At 34.8% G+C, this 15,801-nt stretch overlaps 4 protein-coding genes across 4 annotated transcripts; 2 read left to right on the plus strand and 2 right to left on the minus strand.

Moving 5' to 3' along the window:
* The first annotated feature begins 990 nt into the window (after positions 1–990).
* Positions 991–4,631, plus strand: LOC125220900 (CRIB domain-containing protein RIC6-like). The gene is made up of 5 exons (XM_048123032.1): positions 991–1,214; positions 3,258–3,337; positions 3,412–3,515; positions 3,619–3,718; positions 3,957–4,631. The coding sequence occupies exons 1-5, from the start codon at positions 991–993 to the stop codon at positions 4,319–4,321; spliced, it is 873 nt and encodes a 290-aa protein (XP_047978989.1). The 3' UTR covers positions 4,322–4,631.
* A 240-nt stretch (positions 4,632–4,871) lies between these two features.
* LOC125224375 (piriformospora indica-insensitive protein 2-like) lies at positions 4,872–6,322 on the minus strand. Its single transcript, XM_048127768.1, has one exon. The coding sequence runs from the start codon at positions 6,302–6,304 to the stop codon at positions 4,937–4,939; it is 1,368 nt and encodes a 455-aa protein (XP_047983725.1). The 5' UTR covers positions 6,305–6,322; the 3' UTR covers positions 4,872–4,936.
* Positions 6,323–11,251: 4,929 nt separating this feature from the next.
* LOC125220139 (protein FAR1-RELATED SEQUENCE 5-like) lies at positions 11,252–12,807 on the plus strand. Its single transcript, XM_048122277.1, has 2 exons — positions 11,252–12,319; positions 12,416–12,807. Exons 1-2 carry the CDS (start codon positions 11,311–11,313, stop codon positions 12,802–12,804), a joined length of 1,398 nt encoding a protein of 465 aa, XP_047978234.1. The 5' UTR covers positions 11,252–11,310; the 3' UTR covers positions 12,805–12,807.
* A 327-nt stretch (positions 12,808–13,134) lies between these two features.
* LOC125218361 lies at positions 13,135–13,798 on the minus strand. The gene is made up of 2 exons (XM_048120018.1): positions 13,691–13,798; positions 13,135–13,573 (listed from the first exon to the last, which is right to left on the minus strand). Exons 1-2 carry the CDS (start codon positions 13,772–13,774, stop codon positions 13,193–13,195), a joined length of 465 nt encoding a protein of 154 aa, XP_047975975.1. The 5' UTR covers positions 13,775–13,798; the 3' UTR covers positions 13,135–13,192.
* Between the last annotated feature and the right edge of the window lie 2,003 nt (positions 13,799–15,801).

Below are 15,801 nucleotides of genomic sequence, written 5' to 3' on the forward strand. Positions count from 1 at the left end.
ATTCGAGTCTTATTGTCTGTGGCGGCAAATAAAGATTGGCCACTGCATCAATTCGATGTGACGAATGCCTTTCTTCATGGTGAGCTATAAAAAGAAGAAGAGGTGTATATGGAGGCCCCTCCAGGATTCGCAGCAGACTTCAAGATAGGAGAAGGATGTAGGCTGAGGAAAACTTTATATGGGTTGAAGCAGTCCCCAAGAGTATGGTTTGGGAAATTCGCCGGGGCAATGATTAGTTATGGATATAAACAGAGCAACTCCGATCATACTCTCTTTTTGAAGAAGAAAGGAGATAAAATCACTTGCTTAATCATATATGTCGATGACATGATTATCACAGGTGACGACTTGGAAGAGATTGAGAGCTTGAAGAGGAATCTGTTTCGGGAGTTTGAGATGAAGGACTTAGGGGATCTCAAATATTTTCTTGGGATCGAGGTGTTAAGATCACAGAAAGGGATTTTTTTGAGACAGAGAAAATACATCCTGGACATCCTTGCAGAAACGGGTCTCCTAGAGTGTAAACCGGCAGATACGCCTATAGCGGTTAATCATGGATTGAAGATTAATGATAAAGCCGAGTTGACCGATCGGAGTCGATATCAGCGACTAGTTGGAAAGCTTATCTACTTATCGCATACTAGGCCAGACATTGCCTATGCCGTAGGGGTCGTGAGTCAGTTCATGCATAAACCACAGACGGACCATATGGAAGCAGCGCTCAGGATTTGCCGATATCTGAAAGGGACAACAGGACATGGAGTGTTGTTCTGTAAGAGTGATAATCTTGACATTCATGGGTACACCGATGCTGATTGGGCGGGGAATCCTAATGATAGAAGGTCAACCGTCGGGTACTTTACCTTTGTTGGAGGTAACTTGGTGACTTGGAGAAGTAAAAAGCAGAAAGTAGTCGCCCTCTCGAGTGCTGAGGCAGAGTTTCGTGGAATCAAAAGTGGACTGACTGAGATAATGTGACTAAGAAGACTGATGAAGGAACTCAGCTTAGCTCCTAGCATAAAGTGTCGACTATACTGTGACAACAAGGCCGCAATAAGCATCTCAGAGAATCCAGTTCAACATGATCGAACCAAATATGTTGAGGTGGATAGACACTTTATCAAGGAAAACATTGAAGGAGGCATTGTAGAGCTGCCATTTGTTCACTCAGAAGATCAGCTTGCTGACATTTTGACAAAGGCAGTCAACAAGAGGTTTTTTGAAGATATTCTTTGCAAATTGAGTATTGGAGACACCACTACTCAATTTGAGGGGGGGTGTTAGAAAAGGAAAAGATATTAACTTGGAGGACATGAAACACATTAGCTTGGTGCCTAAGAAATAAATTAGTTTGGTGCCCAAGAATACTTGGAGCACAGTTACACCATATTTACTTGTTTGAAATCCCTATTTAAAGAGTGATTTATACAATGAAATTATTATCCTATTCTACACAATTATTTCTTCCCCTCTTTCTTTCCATAATGTTTTCTGCACCATTTAACAATTAAACCTCTTTTTTCTTGCAGTGAGTAATCATTCAGTTAAATTGACCAAAACTACAATAATTGGAGTGACCCAAATTCTCAATTTAATAACCAACCCAACTCTATTTTACATTTTTACTCATTCTTCAGCAATCGGTCATCTCCATCTCCCCCCAAATTAGAACAACAACTTTTCTCTTTAAATCATTTTGGCCTATAGAGGATTAATCAACCGTACATATATGACCGGGCATGCGGGCACATTACAAATAACTAGAACGATCAACTTGAAAGATAGCGTCCGATCTACTACGTGTACATTAGTCCGAGTAGGGTCTACGAGCCTAATGGAATCAGAATTCGATTAAACATGTACGACGAGACCACTTTAGATAGGTTCAAACAAAACAAAAATATAGCATGACAAACATATTCTATATCATATTTCACGTCAAAAACATATTTAGGATATAATTCTTATTTAAAAAGGAAGCTCTCCTCGTTTGTTTACTTTCTCAGCTAGACTTTTTGTTTTGATCTTAAAATAGCACGCAAAAATCATTTTTTTTTTTTTGAAGAACATAACATGTTAAATTGTACTTTAGAAAATATAATTTAATAAAAATATACATGCATCCTATGTAATGTTCAATCTATCATTCGCCTTTTATTAGGAAAATTCTAAAATTACCACGTACGTTTGTCGGCCAGTGAATGAATTAGTCGATCCAACGATTAATTTCAGCCAATACTTAATTCATCACCATTAAAACCATTTATAAAAAGTAAGGCCCAAATGAAAAATAAATCCCCAGCCCAATACTAACAAAAGTTAGATGCTCAAAATTAAGATTTTATCTCATATTGAAATCAATTCGTTGACAAGAAGTTTACTCTTGAAATTGCTCCACGAAGTGATGCTACTAGCTCCAGCTCATCCAGTGGCAAATGGCGAACCTGAGTGTACAAGGAAAACGCATACCATGATTATTAACTACTACTTCTTAGATATCAACGTTGATGATTGCTTCCGAATTGTTAAAAAGTGATTTTATACCTATTCAAACTACTCCCTCCATCCGTCATTAGGAGTCTAATTTTAAGAAATGTTAAGAAAAATGGATGAAAAAAACTTAAGTGGAATATGGGTCTCATTTGTTTATAATGTATTAGTGGAATGTAGAAATCTATTACTACAATTTATAATAAAAATGAACCGGGACTCCTATTCGAGGAAGTACTAAAATGGAAAAACGAGATTTATATTCGCAGACAGGAGTATAATGAAATAGAGCAAATAATTCAAAATGAATTCTTCTAAAAAAAAACTAGCATTATCAGTTACTACATATGGCACTAAACAATATGGAATTGACGCTGTCAAACAATCCTATTTTTAGATTTAGTTAATTCCCACCTAAATTTTCGAGGGATCTCAACAATTCATCGCCACTGAAAAATGAAAGGTTTATTTTGCATTAACACCTTCGTCTTTTCCTATTGTGGAACCCCTCTTTTATTTTCTTCTTTTTTCCACATACAGTTATCCTTTTTTTATCAACTTTATTCCAAAAGGAAATTAAATTAAATTAAAAAAAAAAAAAAAGAGTCAAACCACCCTAAGAGGAAATTCAGATGTTAGAGTGTTTTCTCTGATCTTCCTCGAGCTTCTTCTTTCCTTTGATCTTCATTTAATTATTATTTTTATTATTAATTTTTGTTTGAAGATCGATTTCTGAGTGAATTTTCTCCTGTATTTACATGGGATAGAAAAAAAAAGCTGAGTTTCCTCACAAAAAAGGGGTTGGTTTGGCTCATGTTGGGCTTCAAGTACATTTCCCAGATTTTTGGTTAGCATTCTTTTATATCATAACAGTTTTTTTATTTTATTTTACTCATTATCGTAATTTTCATTTTTTATTAGAAGAGGAAGAAAAAGAAGACGAAATACAAATTGGTTTACCCACAGATGTAAAGCATGTAGCTCATATTGGATGGGATGGACCTGCTGTTGATACCCCAAGCTGGGTAATAAATTAATTATGATATTCTAGTAATATTATTTAGGGGTTATTACAAAAATATCACATTATTTATGTATTATTGCAAGAAATGATTTTTTGTTTTTCAGATGAATCAATTCAGTGGATCTCCAGGCCTGCATTCTGCACCTTTAGGTCCCCCAACTGGTGGAGAAAAAGGGGAGCCTGAAATTAAATGGGTCTCTGAAGGTATTAATTTGCATAATTTTTTGAATATATTTGATGATATTGTTGGTGGCAATGAGATCTATTAGGTCTATTATGTTGTGCAATGCACCATGTCAACATTAGTAGTTTTTCTATTTGGGCCGTGAATGTTGCACACCACGTTAAAAACATAACTTTATGTACACGTCACCATGTGTCATACTAAGAGATTCAATTGATTGAGAGGAAAAACGTCTTAACAAGCAATATTCGTTGATAGATCCAAGCACTAAGAGAAGTAATAGAAGTGTTGATCTCCCGGACGTGCCGAGATCATCAAGGCACAGTCAATCAGCAGAAGGCAACGGCGAGTTGTCCCCGAAGAAGCAGAAAGATCCCAACAAGGTAAAGCAGAGGAGAAACCACTCAAGGGAGACATCAGAAGGAGGCAGTGTTAAGTCGAACCGGGAGCCATCCGACCCGGGGGTCCCGGATCCAGCCAAGAAATCACGCAGAAAAAAGTCGAAGGAGTCCAACGGGACAGGCGGATCCGCACGGCCACGATCGAGGGCTAACATCGATCCCGGCCCCGATGGTGAATCATCCGTCAAGAATTCCGAATTGGATAATCACCAAAACAACTAATCATATTTCTCAACAATTATCGGTGTTTTTTTGATCCATAGTTTGCTCTAATACACCAAGGGATAAATTTTCAACCTATCAAGGGTATATGATGGTTCCTTAGAAAATAAACTATATACTTTTTCTTTCCCCTATTTTCTCTTTTATTTCTTTTTTTCCTTCTTAAAAGGGATATGTTGCTAGGCAACAACTAGTATATCTAACATCATATTTATTATGTAAATGCCAGTTTATTTTGGCAGAGGTTCTCGCTTAACATTGTGATCTCTCAACTGCTTTCAGTGTGGTATGTATACACTACTTTTTGGCCAAATATATACAGATGATGTCATTTCATATATTGCATATATAAAAGATAGAGATTAACGCATTGGCGCAAATTCTTGAATCTTGATAATAATTACATAATGTTTTAGTTAGACTTAGAGCATTTAGTGTGGATTGTACACTATTTTGGCCAAATATATATAGATGATGTCATTTCATAGATATAATGTAGAGATAGAGCTAAATAATGCGTTGGTACAAATTCTTGAATCTTAAACAATAATTACATAAAGATAAAGCCTCTCGTATCATTTAGTTAAAGCAACTTTGTACATTCTTGTAGTAGTATTACATTGAAACCGCAATTAATGCTGAAACACCCAAAACCAAAGCCAAAAATGGAAAAGTAGAAGTAGGAGAAAAGCTGTCATGGAAAAGGGCATTTCTGGAAACATAAGGCTTTCTACACACCTTGATATGGCCAAGATCTAGACTGACCTTTGCAGACTTGAGAGTCTCATCAATGCAAAGGTCCAAATTGCCCTCCAGCTTCAGCTTCCCCCCTAATTTCGACAAGAAGTCTGCAGAAAAAGGGATCCTCCCACTCAGATTGTTGTTCTCCAAATTCAACTCACTCACTAACTCCAAATCACCAAGCTCATGAGGTACAACCCCTTGAAGCATGTTGTTGTCTAGCCCTATGTAGCATGCATTCCTGAGGTGTACCCCCATTGATTTGGGGATGCTGCCAACAAGCCCCATGCTGGAAAGCCCTATCCCCATTATACCCCTCATGTTTTCCCATATGTCAGGAATCTCCCCTCCGAGGGAATTGCCGCTCAGATACACTTCCTTCAAATCTGGCATCTCTGCTAAACACAAAGGAAACCCAAAGTTACCAAATTTGTTGTAGCTCAGATCGAGAAACTGGACGTCCTTCAAGCACGTGAGATTCTCAGGAATTTTGCCAGAGAATTGGTTGTGGCTCAAATCAACCTTGAGCAACGAAGTTGCGAATCCGATCGATTCCGGCAGAGATCCTTCAAACGCATTGTTGCTCAGATCGAGAATTTTGAGCTTCGTCATGTTACGGAAGGAGCTAATCGGAATCTCGCCGGAGAATCCGTTTCTCGAGAGGGTAAGCTGCTCGAGATCGGCAAATTTCCCGATCCAGTCGGAGACCCCGCCGGAGACGCCGGTTCCGGTGAGAATTAGCCGCCGGAGTCGTTTGAGGTTTCCGATCCTGGCGTGGAGGGTACCGATTAGGGCGGGATTCTCGATGAAGATCAGCTCCTCTAACGAGGATGCGTGGGTGAGGGATGATAAATTGGGGAATGGAGTTTTCGAGTGCGTGAAGCATTTGTAGAACATGAGCTTCCTGAGGCGGGGGAGCGGCGAGAGGAGGGAAGGGTTAAGGGTAGAGTTAGGGTTGCAGGCGGGGTTGGGAGAGAAGTCGGAGACGAAGCCGAAGCTGAGCTCGGTGACGTGAGGGGTGGCGGCGGAGGAGAAGTAGTCGCAGGCGACGCCGTGGGGGGCGGAGGAGCAGAGGTCGTCGGGGAAGAGGGAGCGCCACGGGGTGCCGGGGCTGACGGAGTCGAGGATCCGGTAGACCGCCGCCTGCTCCGCCGGGTTGAGCGGCGACTGCGCGGCGGCAGGAGGTGGCGTGAAGGCGGAGAGAATGGTGAAGATGGTGAGGGAGAGACGCCACTGCGGCATATCGAGGTTGAGAGTGAAGAAAGGGGAGTGATGAATTAAAGGAATGGAGAAATGAGGCGTAGTTTTATTATAGGGTTTTAGGGGTGGAGTGGATATGTAATGGGGAAGTAAGAAAAAGCAACAGGATTGTTGTGCACAGATTTGCTGTCAATTGCAATCACCATTTTCTCCTTTATGTTCCAACGTCTTACTCCATAATTTTATTATATTAGTACCAATAATAGTAATCATTCAACTTATAAAATTTTGTCAAATATATGGTTTTTACATGAAATACTATTAAATTAATAAATTTCAGTTTTTCTAATTTTTTCTGTTCATGTATAAAAGACGTACAATATTTTGATGATGCTTAAAAGTTACTTAAAACGGAGTGTAAGGATATACCATGATTAGAGTAGTGAGCATTAGGCAATAATAATCAAACAGAAAGTAGGTCATAATATACTAGGACAGGAAGTGTTTTGAAAATTTCAAATGTACTTTTATCTGCATGTATGGTTTTTCTATGTAGTTGTAATCTCAACCTATATTTGTCATAATAAAGTTTATGCAATCATATTGTCTTGCCATAAAAAGAATGATTTTATAAATTTATACTACAACGTTCAAATCTCTATACTTATTTGATAGCTTGTGATATGCTCCAATTAATAGTTATACTCCTTATGCATGTCAAATGTCAATATAGTAAATGTGAAGTAATTGAAATGCGAATTTCAATATTAAATGCTACTCGTAATATGGACGTTTGAAAATAGGAGTAGCAAAGTAAAACATGTATTGTACTAATAATTAACAAAGGTTAAGAATTAAACTACTCCTATTCCGCTATTCCTATTTGATTACCAATTTTTTTTTAATTTGAAATGAGAGACACGTGAGGGGTAAATTAGTGAATGAGAAGTTATAGGTGCATGGGGAGTAGGGAGGTGATAAGTCAGTCACATCAACACCACCTTTTATTCGATGAAAAAGTGTGCAAGTGTCTGACGGCTGTGATTAATAATCCAGCAGCCAATTAATTGCTGCATAATACACTTTTGTCGTATTAAATAAGCAAAAGTAGGTCTATCAGTATATATAGCCTGCATTCCTCATCACTACTTTCTCTTTGCACTCAAAAAGACAAACAAACCACATTGGAAATGCCAATCCAACACAAATGGTATGCAAATCCTTTCTCTATTTCGCATGCGCCTATATGTGTTTATTCCACCTCTTTTTGACGTATTGAGTGCTTGGATTACCAAATAATTTCATGAGTATGAACATATATTGGTCATATAAATTTAATTTTTAAAGATACCAATTCACGATACCCATAATGAAACACTAGGGGTCAGTGTCGTTTAAACCTTTACGACAATAATACAGTTCTTATGATGGCTATAAAGGAATATTTAATTATATGGAAGAGGTGGAGACATTTCATCCTCCTTCTGACAATAATTGCTGTGTTGTTTTTCATTTTATAGAACATTTGTAAAACAATATTCTTGTTTAAATTTAGTTAATATTTGCCCACTAGAAGTACTCCATTAAACTTGAGATAGATTACACAGAAATGAATGTACAATTTTGCAAAATCTAACCAGAGTTTGAAAAGTATAGAGAGTAGAAATACACTATCATTGTAAAAATTCTGACATAAATTTGTAGGAACATGCAAATTTTCATAATAATATATTTCTAAACTGACTTATTGCAATATGTTAGTATTAAATTAATGAATCGATATATTCAAATATATTATTCATACATATCCATTTGGAATAAGAATATTAAAAGATGGTGATTTATTCATAGTATATCAACGGATGTTGTAGATTGTCGTGTCTTTATATTTTTGTGTAAAATAAAATGGATAAGAAAATGAGAAGAAAGAAAAAAAAGTAAATTAGCATATAGATATAGGCATGAAAAAAAATGATTTACGGTAATATATAGGACAAATTAGGCACTGTAGGTTAAAAGATGGATAAAAACATTTTTTTTAAATGGCGGCAAAACGAAAACCAAAGAGCAGCGGCGGATCCGACATCAACACGGCGGCGGCCGCCCAGCTGTCCCCTCTCATCGACTGAGAAAGCGACGTCTAACGGCAAAGATATCTCCTTACACGTGTATCCCTACTATTGGCTGATTGTGGAGTACGGAGGATCCCGAAGAGCATGCGAATTCCATTTCCGGGTCATATATTCCTTACAGTCATATATGTGACTCAGACTGCCCAGTAGTTTCACGTTTTTACCCTTTTACCCTCCTTTTTTCGTTTTTCACCTCCTTGTTTATAATTTTGTCTTGCTTCGTTGGAATTCGAAATTTTGGATTTATATTTATTCTGAAATAGAAAGTGTGGTGGCAGAGGGGAATTTTATTTTTAACCGGGTGAGTTTTATGGAAGTTTCATCAAATTTTGGTCCGTGCAAATTTTAAAATTGGCTATTTAACCCTTTTTAAAAATGTAACACCAACATCAACTAACATCAATATATTAATCTTCTACACAGTTTATATCTAATGTTGATAAATTGTTATCAAGACATCGGGGAAGTTATAAAATTCTCTAAAAAGCATTCCATTTATGTATGTATAAATGAATATGTAGACATGCTAGTATTATACGTCCAATGAGTGTCGTTCCGTTGTTATGACTAATTATGATATGATAATTCATCTATGACTATGTTATGAAATTATTTTAGTTTAAATGGGTTACTATGACTAATTATCATCTGATTATCCATCTACGATTTGAATTATGAGATATGAGTATAATCTTATAAATCAAACGGCGCTATAAAATACTAATTTAGTATATACCCTAACCATCCAAAAACAATATGAACTTCGGATTTATTTCCATTGGCATCAATGTCAGTATTTCAAAATTTGAATGGAGAAACAAAAGTCTCGGTCTCATTGTTAAAACCATAAGATTTTGCGACAACAGATTATTATTTTCATAGTGAAAATTTAGGGCTAAGTAAAAAATTTTAATTTTCAATATTAAAAAATAATCAAATTCCAATCAAAATTAAATTTAGTTACAAATTATTTTAACAATTAAATTTATAATTATAATTTTTATAATTAATATATTAAGAATTTCTTGATATTTTTTATTTTAATTTCACTTTATATACTAATAGTTTAAGAGAAAGAGATAGAAAAATGATTTGACATAAAGTGATTGAAAAAGTTAAGTGAGAAATATCATTTTAGGTATTCAAACGATAAAAATATCATATCCAATATTAGAGAGAGAGAGAAAATATCATAATCAGTACCTAGATATGAATGTCCAAAAATGTCCTTCATATCTTGGGGGCATTTTTGCTGCAAAATTGTGATGAATAGTGACAAAGTACCATGAATGTGATTACACCTTAGCTCAGGAACTATCCATGATATTTTTAAAGTCCAGAGACTGATTGTATGTGAAACGCATAGTTCAAGGACTATTTGCGTAGTACACTCTTAAAAATAATATTATATATTAATTCATTTTCAAGCTAAAACGATCATTGATGCCAATCTAGGAGCTGCGTATATATATTTTTTGAAGGGATATTTTATCTATATTAGTGTAGAGTGTTATTTTGAATACAGCAAGGAAATTAAACTAGTTAATGTGTTGTACTCCCCTATTTTTATTGATTGTTTTTATAAATGTTGTGTATATTTTTGTTTTGTGTTTAAACTAATTACGTGTTATGTATTTTGTGTATTTTTTGGTTCGTATTTAAAATAAATTTGTGTGTTGTAGCAATTTTAATTTTATATATATATATATATAGGGATGTGATCATATCATAATCCCCAAATCATATAATAACTCTATAACAAAATCTGGACTACACATATTTGATAATCTTGTGGTTGAGATTCAAACTTAGATTTACTTCATAAAAAAGGCGCAGAGAGGTAAAAATGTAATTTCTTCATTTAATTTCTGAATTTTACTCCAAACGCGCGATTCACTGTTTCATTCTGTTTGAACTCAATTCTCTCACCTTCATCTTCATCTTCACAATTAACAGATCGATTCTCTCATCTTCATCTTCCATATTTCTCGCCTATTTTATTTCAACATCTCCAGATTTTCTTCGATTTGTTCATTATTCCGTAGTCTCCAGATTTTTTTTCCATAATTGTGATCGGGAAGATGTTTTCAATTTTGCGTTCTTATTTTCATTGATTACCTCTTCAATTGCTGTGAAAATTTGCTTCGATCGAATCTGTAGCAAATAACGAAGGTAACAATCATTATCTATTATTTAGCTTATTGATTGTGTTCATATTCATGTATAAAATGTTGGATGTGATATTATTGATATTAGAAATGGTTATCGTGATATTATGTCCAATATTGATGGTTCAGATGCTCAAATGATTTTTGATTATATGCGTTCTCAAAAGGAATCATCTGATGCCTTCTATTATGAAATTGAGATAGGATCTCATGGAAAGTTAACTAGACTCTTTTGGGCTGATGCTATTTCAAGACGAAATTATCATATGTTTGGAGATGTAATTTCATTTGATTCAATTGCTAATAGACATAAAATGATACTTTTTGCTGATAAAATGATACTCATATCTGATAAAATGATACTCATATCTGATAATATGATACTCATTGCTGATAAAATGATACTTGCAGTAGATAAAATGATAGTTCTTACTAATAAAATGATACTTTTGCATGATAAAATGATAGAAATTGTGCTTTTGCATAATAAAATGATAAAATGATACTTTTGCATCATAAAATAGTATCCCTTCTGTCAATAGCTGATAAAATGATACTCATTGCTTTAAATGATAAAATGATAAAATGATACTCATTGCTGATAAAATGATACTTTTGGCTGATAAAATGATACTCATTGCTGATAAAATGATACTTCTGGCTGATAAAATGATACTCATAGCTGATAAAATGATACTCATAGCTGATAAATATAATTCATTTTTATGTTATATTCTGAAGGTATTGCATGATTTTTGCTCCATTCACTGGAAAAGATAACCATTCTAGACCAGTTACATTTGGAGCTGGCTTGTTATCAAGTGAAGGTAGAGAATCCTATTCTTGGTTGTTTGGCTGTTTTGTTCGATGCATGGGGGTAGCACCCAAATTGATTATCACTGATCAAGATTGGGGGATCAAACTTGCTGTTCAACAAGTACTTTTACAAACAAGGCACCGATGGTGTATGTGGCATATCATGGTTAAGGTGTCAGATAAGTTGCCCAAATCTTTACTTGGTAATGAAGATTTCAAAAAAGAGTTGAATGCATGTGTTTGGTCTGATTTGTTAGAGCCTGATGAGTTTGATATAATATGGAATGATATAATGGAACGGTATGGATTAGAAGACGTGCACTGGTTTGGATCAATGTTTGAAGATAGAGAATTCTGGGTTCCTGCTTATTTTCGAGATTTTCCCATGGGGTCGCTTCTTAGGACTACATCGATGTCTGAATCGGAGAATAGCTTTTTTAAAAACTACACAAAGCCACGTGCAAATCTTGTACAGTTCATCAATTTCTTTAATTATGCTGTGGGAGATCAAAGGAATGCCAATTCACGATTGAACTACTTGGATTACTCAACTATTCCTGATTTGTCAACCCAATTGCCTATTGAGAAGCATGCATCTACAATCTACACTGATTCTATTTTCAAACATGTACAACAGGAAATAAGTATTGTATGTGAGATTGTTTCTATAACTACTGTTGAGGATAACATCAAGAAGCATCAGGTCAAGGACCAATATGGTAGAACATTGGATGTTATGTATGATTGTAAGCAAGACACATTCGACTGTAGTTGCAAGAAGTTTTCCAGAATTGGTTTGTTATGTTGTCATATATTTTGTTTGTTGAAGAATAAGTCTGCTAATCTCATTCCTGAGAAATATTTTGGTCGAAGGTGGTTGAAGAGCTCTTTACTAAAGGCAGCACATGGTCTACCATCTGAGGAACAACAACCATTTGAACGTGTGTTCCATTTTTAACCTTTATTTGTAAAAATTCTATTTTTCAGTCAGAGAAATGATAGTACTTATTGTAATAATGTTATCTTTTATCTTGCAGATTTGGATGAAAAGCAGGAAGTTAAGAAAAAGTTGTTCTCCAACTTTTATCGATTAGTCCAAAAGTCTGAAGGAAGTATGGATCATTTGTCTTTGTTAAGTGCTGGTCTTGATGATTTGGAAGAGCATATATTTGGAAATTGTGCAGCACCTTCAGTCATTGAAAAGAAGAAGATGGTTGAGGATTTTTATGGAATGGCAGTACCTGATGTAATTGATGTACATCCTCCAGACGTTGTTAGTACTAAAGGATCAGCTAGTGGCAAAGTAGCAAAGAGGCAGAGTGCAATAAGGAAAGCAAATAAGCCTCTACGACGGTGTGGTAAATGTCATGAGCTGGGTCGTCATGATTCAAGAAATTGTGGTAGAGTCAATGAGAAGACAGATTGAAGCCATTTGATATAGTTTAGGTATTTTATAAAATGATACTTTGGAGCTTATAAAATGATAAAATGATACTTCTGACTGATAAAATGATACTTCTGAATTATATAATGACAAAATGATACTTGCAGTAGATAAAATGATACTTTGGGCTTATAAAATGACATTTTGGCTGATAACATCATTCTTTTGTTTATAAACTGATAAAATGATACTTTAACCTGAAAAAATGATACTTGGAGCAGATAAAATGATAAAATGATACTTCTGACTGATAAAATGATACTTCTGAATTATATAATGACAAAATCATACTTGCAGCAGATAAAATGATAATTTTGGGTGATTATATTCGAAACCACTATTACAAAACGCTATTATCAAGTCATACAAGTTAGTATACAGGGGGTTTAAATTCTCTAATCATCTTTTCAACATCAATTTCTCCTTTTTTGCTGTCATTCTCAAACTTCTTCTTTATCATTGTAAGTGTCTCAAAAGCCTTCTTGTTAGTATCTCCAATAAGCAATGCTTCAGTATATCTGGCACGGAGTTTTATGAAAGACTCTGTTCCCTTCTTCGTTAAACCCGAATTCCAGTTACGAACAGGACCACCCATGTAAGTCTCCAAATGGCGCATCACATAAATTCCACAGTCAACTTTATTTGTATCGTTCTGCCATGGCATATTCATGTATCTGGTTTTTGACAGTTTGACAGTTCTTCCCATTGATGGATTGACTCCATTTCCAAGATAAGTTCGGAAGAAATTTCTCTATTCAAATAACACAAAACATACATGAGGTTGATTAAAAATTATATTATGTTCCATACTGAATTATATTCAATGCATTTTAACTAATAAATATTGAATGCATTTAACTAAACATACCAGAGTACTTGGTGCATCTTCATATTTCTTCTCAAGTAAATCTTCACTAACCAGAGAATTGTCAATCACATCCATCATTTGCATTTTGAGATTGAAGCAGATGATATAATAATGTTCGTACGCCCAGATCGGAAAGAATATCTAATTTTCAAAACATTATATATAAATGTCATTTTCAAAAATATAGGTATGTTGTTCTGTAAGGGATGTGATCATATCATAACCCATATTTATGGTGATAACCTAATAACCCTCATTTTATGGACGAAAAGTATCATTTTATAGAACAGAATATCATTTTATGGACGAAAAATATCATTTTATCATGTATAAATATCATTTTTAGTAAAAATGATACTTTTGACCCATAAAATGATAGGGTTATTAGCTTATCACATAAATATGGGTTATCATTATAACGCACCCCTGTTCTGTAATGTATATCTAATTATTACTTACCAGGTCATAATTTTCCCATTTGAAATTTTCAATCTTTGACACAAATTCATTCAAGTTTGAGCAAAATCTTTCTCGACTCTCTGCTTCAGTCCAACCAGATCTCCTTGCAGTAATGTTGTAAATCTGTCATGTTTACATTTTTGTAAATATATTTTAACTTTTAATGTAATACTATTATTTATTTACTCGTTTACTGTACCGTAGGTGTGGTGTTGATGAAAAGACGACTCGGTGATGCCTTTGATTTGAATTTTTCATTGTAGTTGAGGAACACAACCCATGCATCTATGATGTTGATCCTGACGTATGTACGTGGAGCAAGGCTGTGGAAGTCAATCTTGAACATTGTGATCTTGTCGTTCTCATAAACTACCTCATAACTGATTTCAAATTCATATTTAATGTTAGTTAAAAGAACTGAATAAGAATATAATTATGTAATTCAAAACTTACTATTCACTTTCTTCATCTGTCATCAACCAGTACATTATTTCTCTCTCTTCTTTATTCAGCTTTCCTTTCAGATTTACTGCTCTGACATTGTAGGGAGAGCACATTGCTTCAACAATTTTCTTTGTTGTTCTGACCACTTTCTCCTTTTCGACTGGAGGATCTTGAGAAACCATCTTCTTCCCTTTGTCCTTATTCAAATTTTCTTCTCTCTGTTTTAAAACTTCATCATCTCTGTGGATATCCTCCATGACAGTGGATATTATGGTATCAACTCTGTCATGCTTTCATTTAAAAAAAATATAAATTGTTATTGACAGAAGGGATACTATTTTACCCACAGGAACTATCACATTATCAGCCAAAAATCTAAAACTATCATTATGAAACAAAAGTATCATTTTATTCACAGAACCTATCATTTTATTCCCCGAAACTATCATTTTATCATTTTATCATGCAAAAGTATCATTTTATCCGCTTAAACTATCATTTTATGATGCAAAAGTATCAGTTTTCAAATAAAACAGAACCACCAAAAAACATCATCAAACCTATATCATTTTAACCATATAAACAATCATTTTATGTACTTAAACTATCATTTTTAAAAGTTACCTCATATTCTTCATTCTGAACTTCTTTCTCTGAAACTTTTTCCTTTTCTTTTCCAGCTGCCATTTCCTTTTCGCTTTCATTCTGTTTCTCTTGCTCGTTTTCCACCTCATCATCTTTTTCCTTCTCCATATCCTTTTCCCGATTAAATTCTTGATTCTCATTAGGACTGTCGTCACATTCAGGTATCAGAGTGAAGGTAGGGAACTCATTCCTATTTTTCAATATATATGTCCTCTCAGCAGCTTTAGTTAACTCAATCATGATATCAATCCATTCAGGATCATCAGTTTCATCATTGTTTATAGCCTGTGTCATTGTATTCTGACTTTCCATAACATGCTGCACACCTTCATCTCTCAATCCCATTGCATTTCTCGTTGTATCACAGATTATCTTAAAGCTATTAAGATTCCTGAGTTTATCCGGCGCTGCTTCAAGGACATCAACCATCTTCAACATTGAGGCTTTAACATCCTTTGCAGCTCCCTTCCATTCACTTATGAAATTCTCCCATTCACTGGTTGTCCCCACTTCATCATGATCATTTGTCCCCACTAACATGAATTGTACATGTAGTTGACATT

The sequence above is a fragment of the Salvia hispanica genome, chromosome 4 (genome assembly GCF_023119035.1).
Source record: "Salvia hispanica cultivar TCC Black 2014 chromosome 4, UniMelb_Shisp_WGS_1.0, whole genome shotgun sequence".
In the NCBI taxonomy this organism is placed as follows: domain Eukaryota; kingdom Viridiplantae; phylum Streptophyta; class Magnoliopsida; order Lamiales; family Lamiaceae; genus Salvia; species Salvia hispanica.

What these genes read in the sequence shown, in the direction of transcription:
- LOC125220900 (XM_048123032.1), top strand. Translation starts at nt 991, where the DNA reads ATGAAGGAACTCAGCTTAGCTCCTAGCATAAAGTGTCGACTATACTGT. An exon ending in ACAAAGGCAGTCAACAAGAG is followed by an intron (nt 1,215 to 3,257) that starts GTTTTTTGAAGA and finishes TACATGGGATAG; the next exon opens with AAAAAAAAAGCTGAGTTTCC. An exon ending in AATTAAATGGGTCTCTGAAG is followed by an intron (nt 3,719 to 3,956) that starts GTATTAATTTGC and finishes ATTCGTTGATAG; the next exon opens with ATCCAAGCACTAAGAGAAGT.
- LOC125224375 (XM_048127768.1), bottom strand. Translation starts at nt 6,304, where the DNA reads ATGCCGCAGTGGCGTCTCTCCCTCACCATCTTCACCATTCTCTCCGCC.
- LOC125220139 (XM_048122277.1), top strand. Translation starts at nt 11,311, where the DNA reads ATGATTTTTGCTCCATTCACTGGAAAAGATAACCATTCTAGACCAGTT. An exon ending in GGAACAACAACCATTTGAAC is followed by an intron (nt 12,320 to 12,415) that starts GTGTGTTCCATT and finishes TTTATCTTGCAG; the next exon opens with ATTTGGATGAAAAGCAGGAA.
- LOC125218361 (XM_048120018.1), bottom strand. Translation starts at nt 13,774, where the DNA reads ATGCAAATGATGGATGTGATTGACAATTCTCTGGTTAGTGAAGATTTA. An exon ending in AAGATGCACCAAGTACTCTG is followed by an intron (nt 13,574 to 13,690) that starts GTATGTTTAGTT and finishes TTATTTGAATAG; the next exon opens with AGAAATTTCTTCCGAACTTA.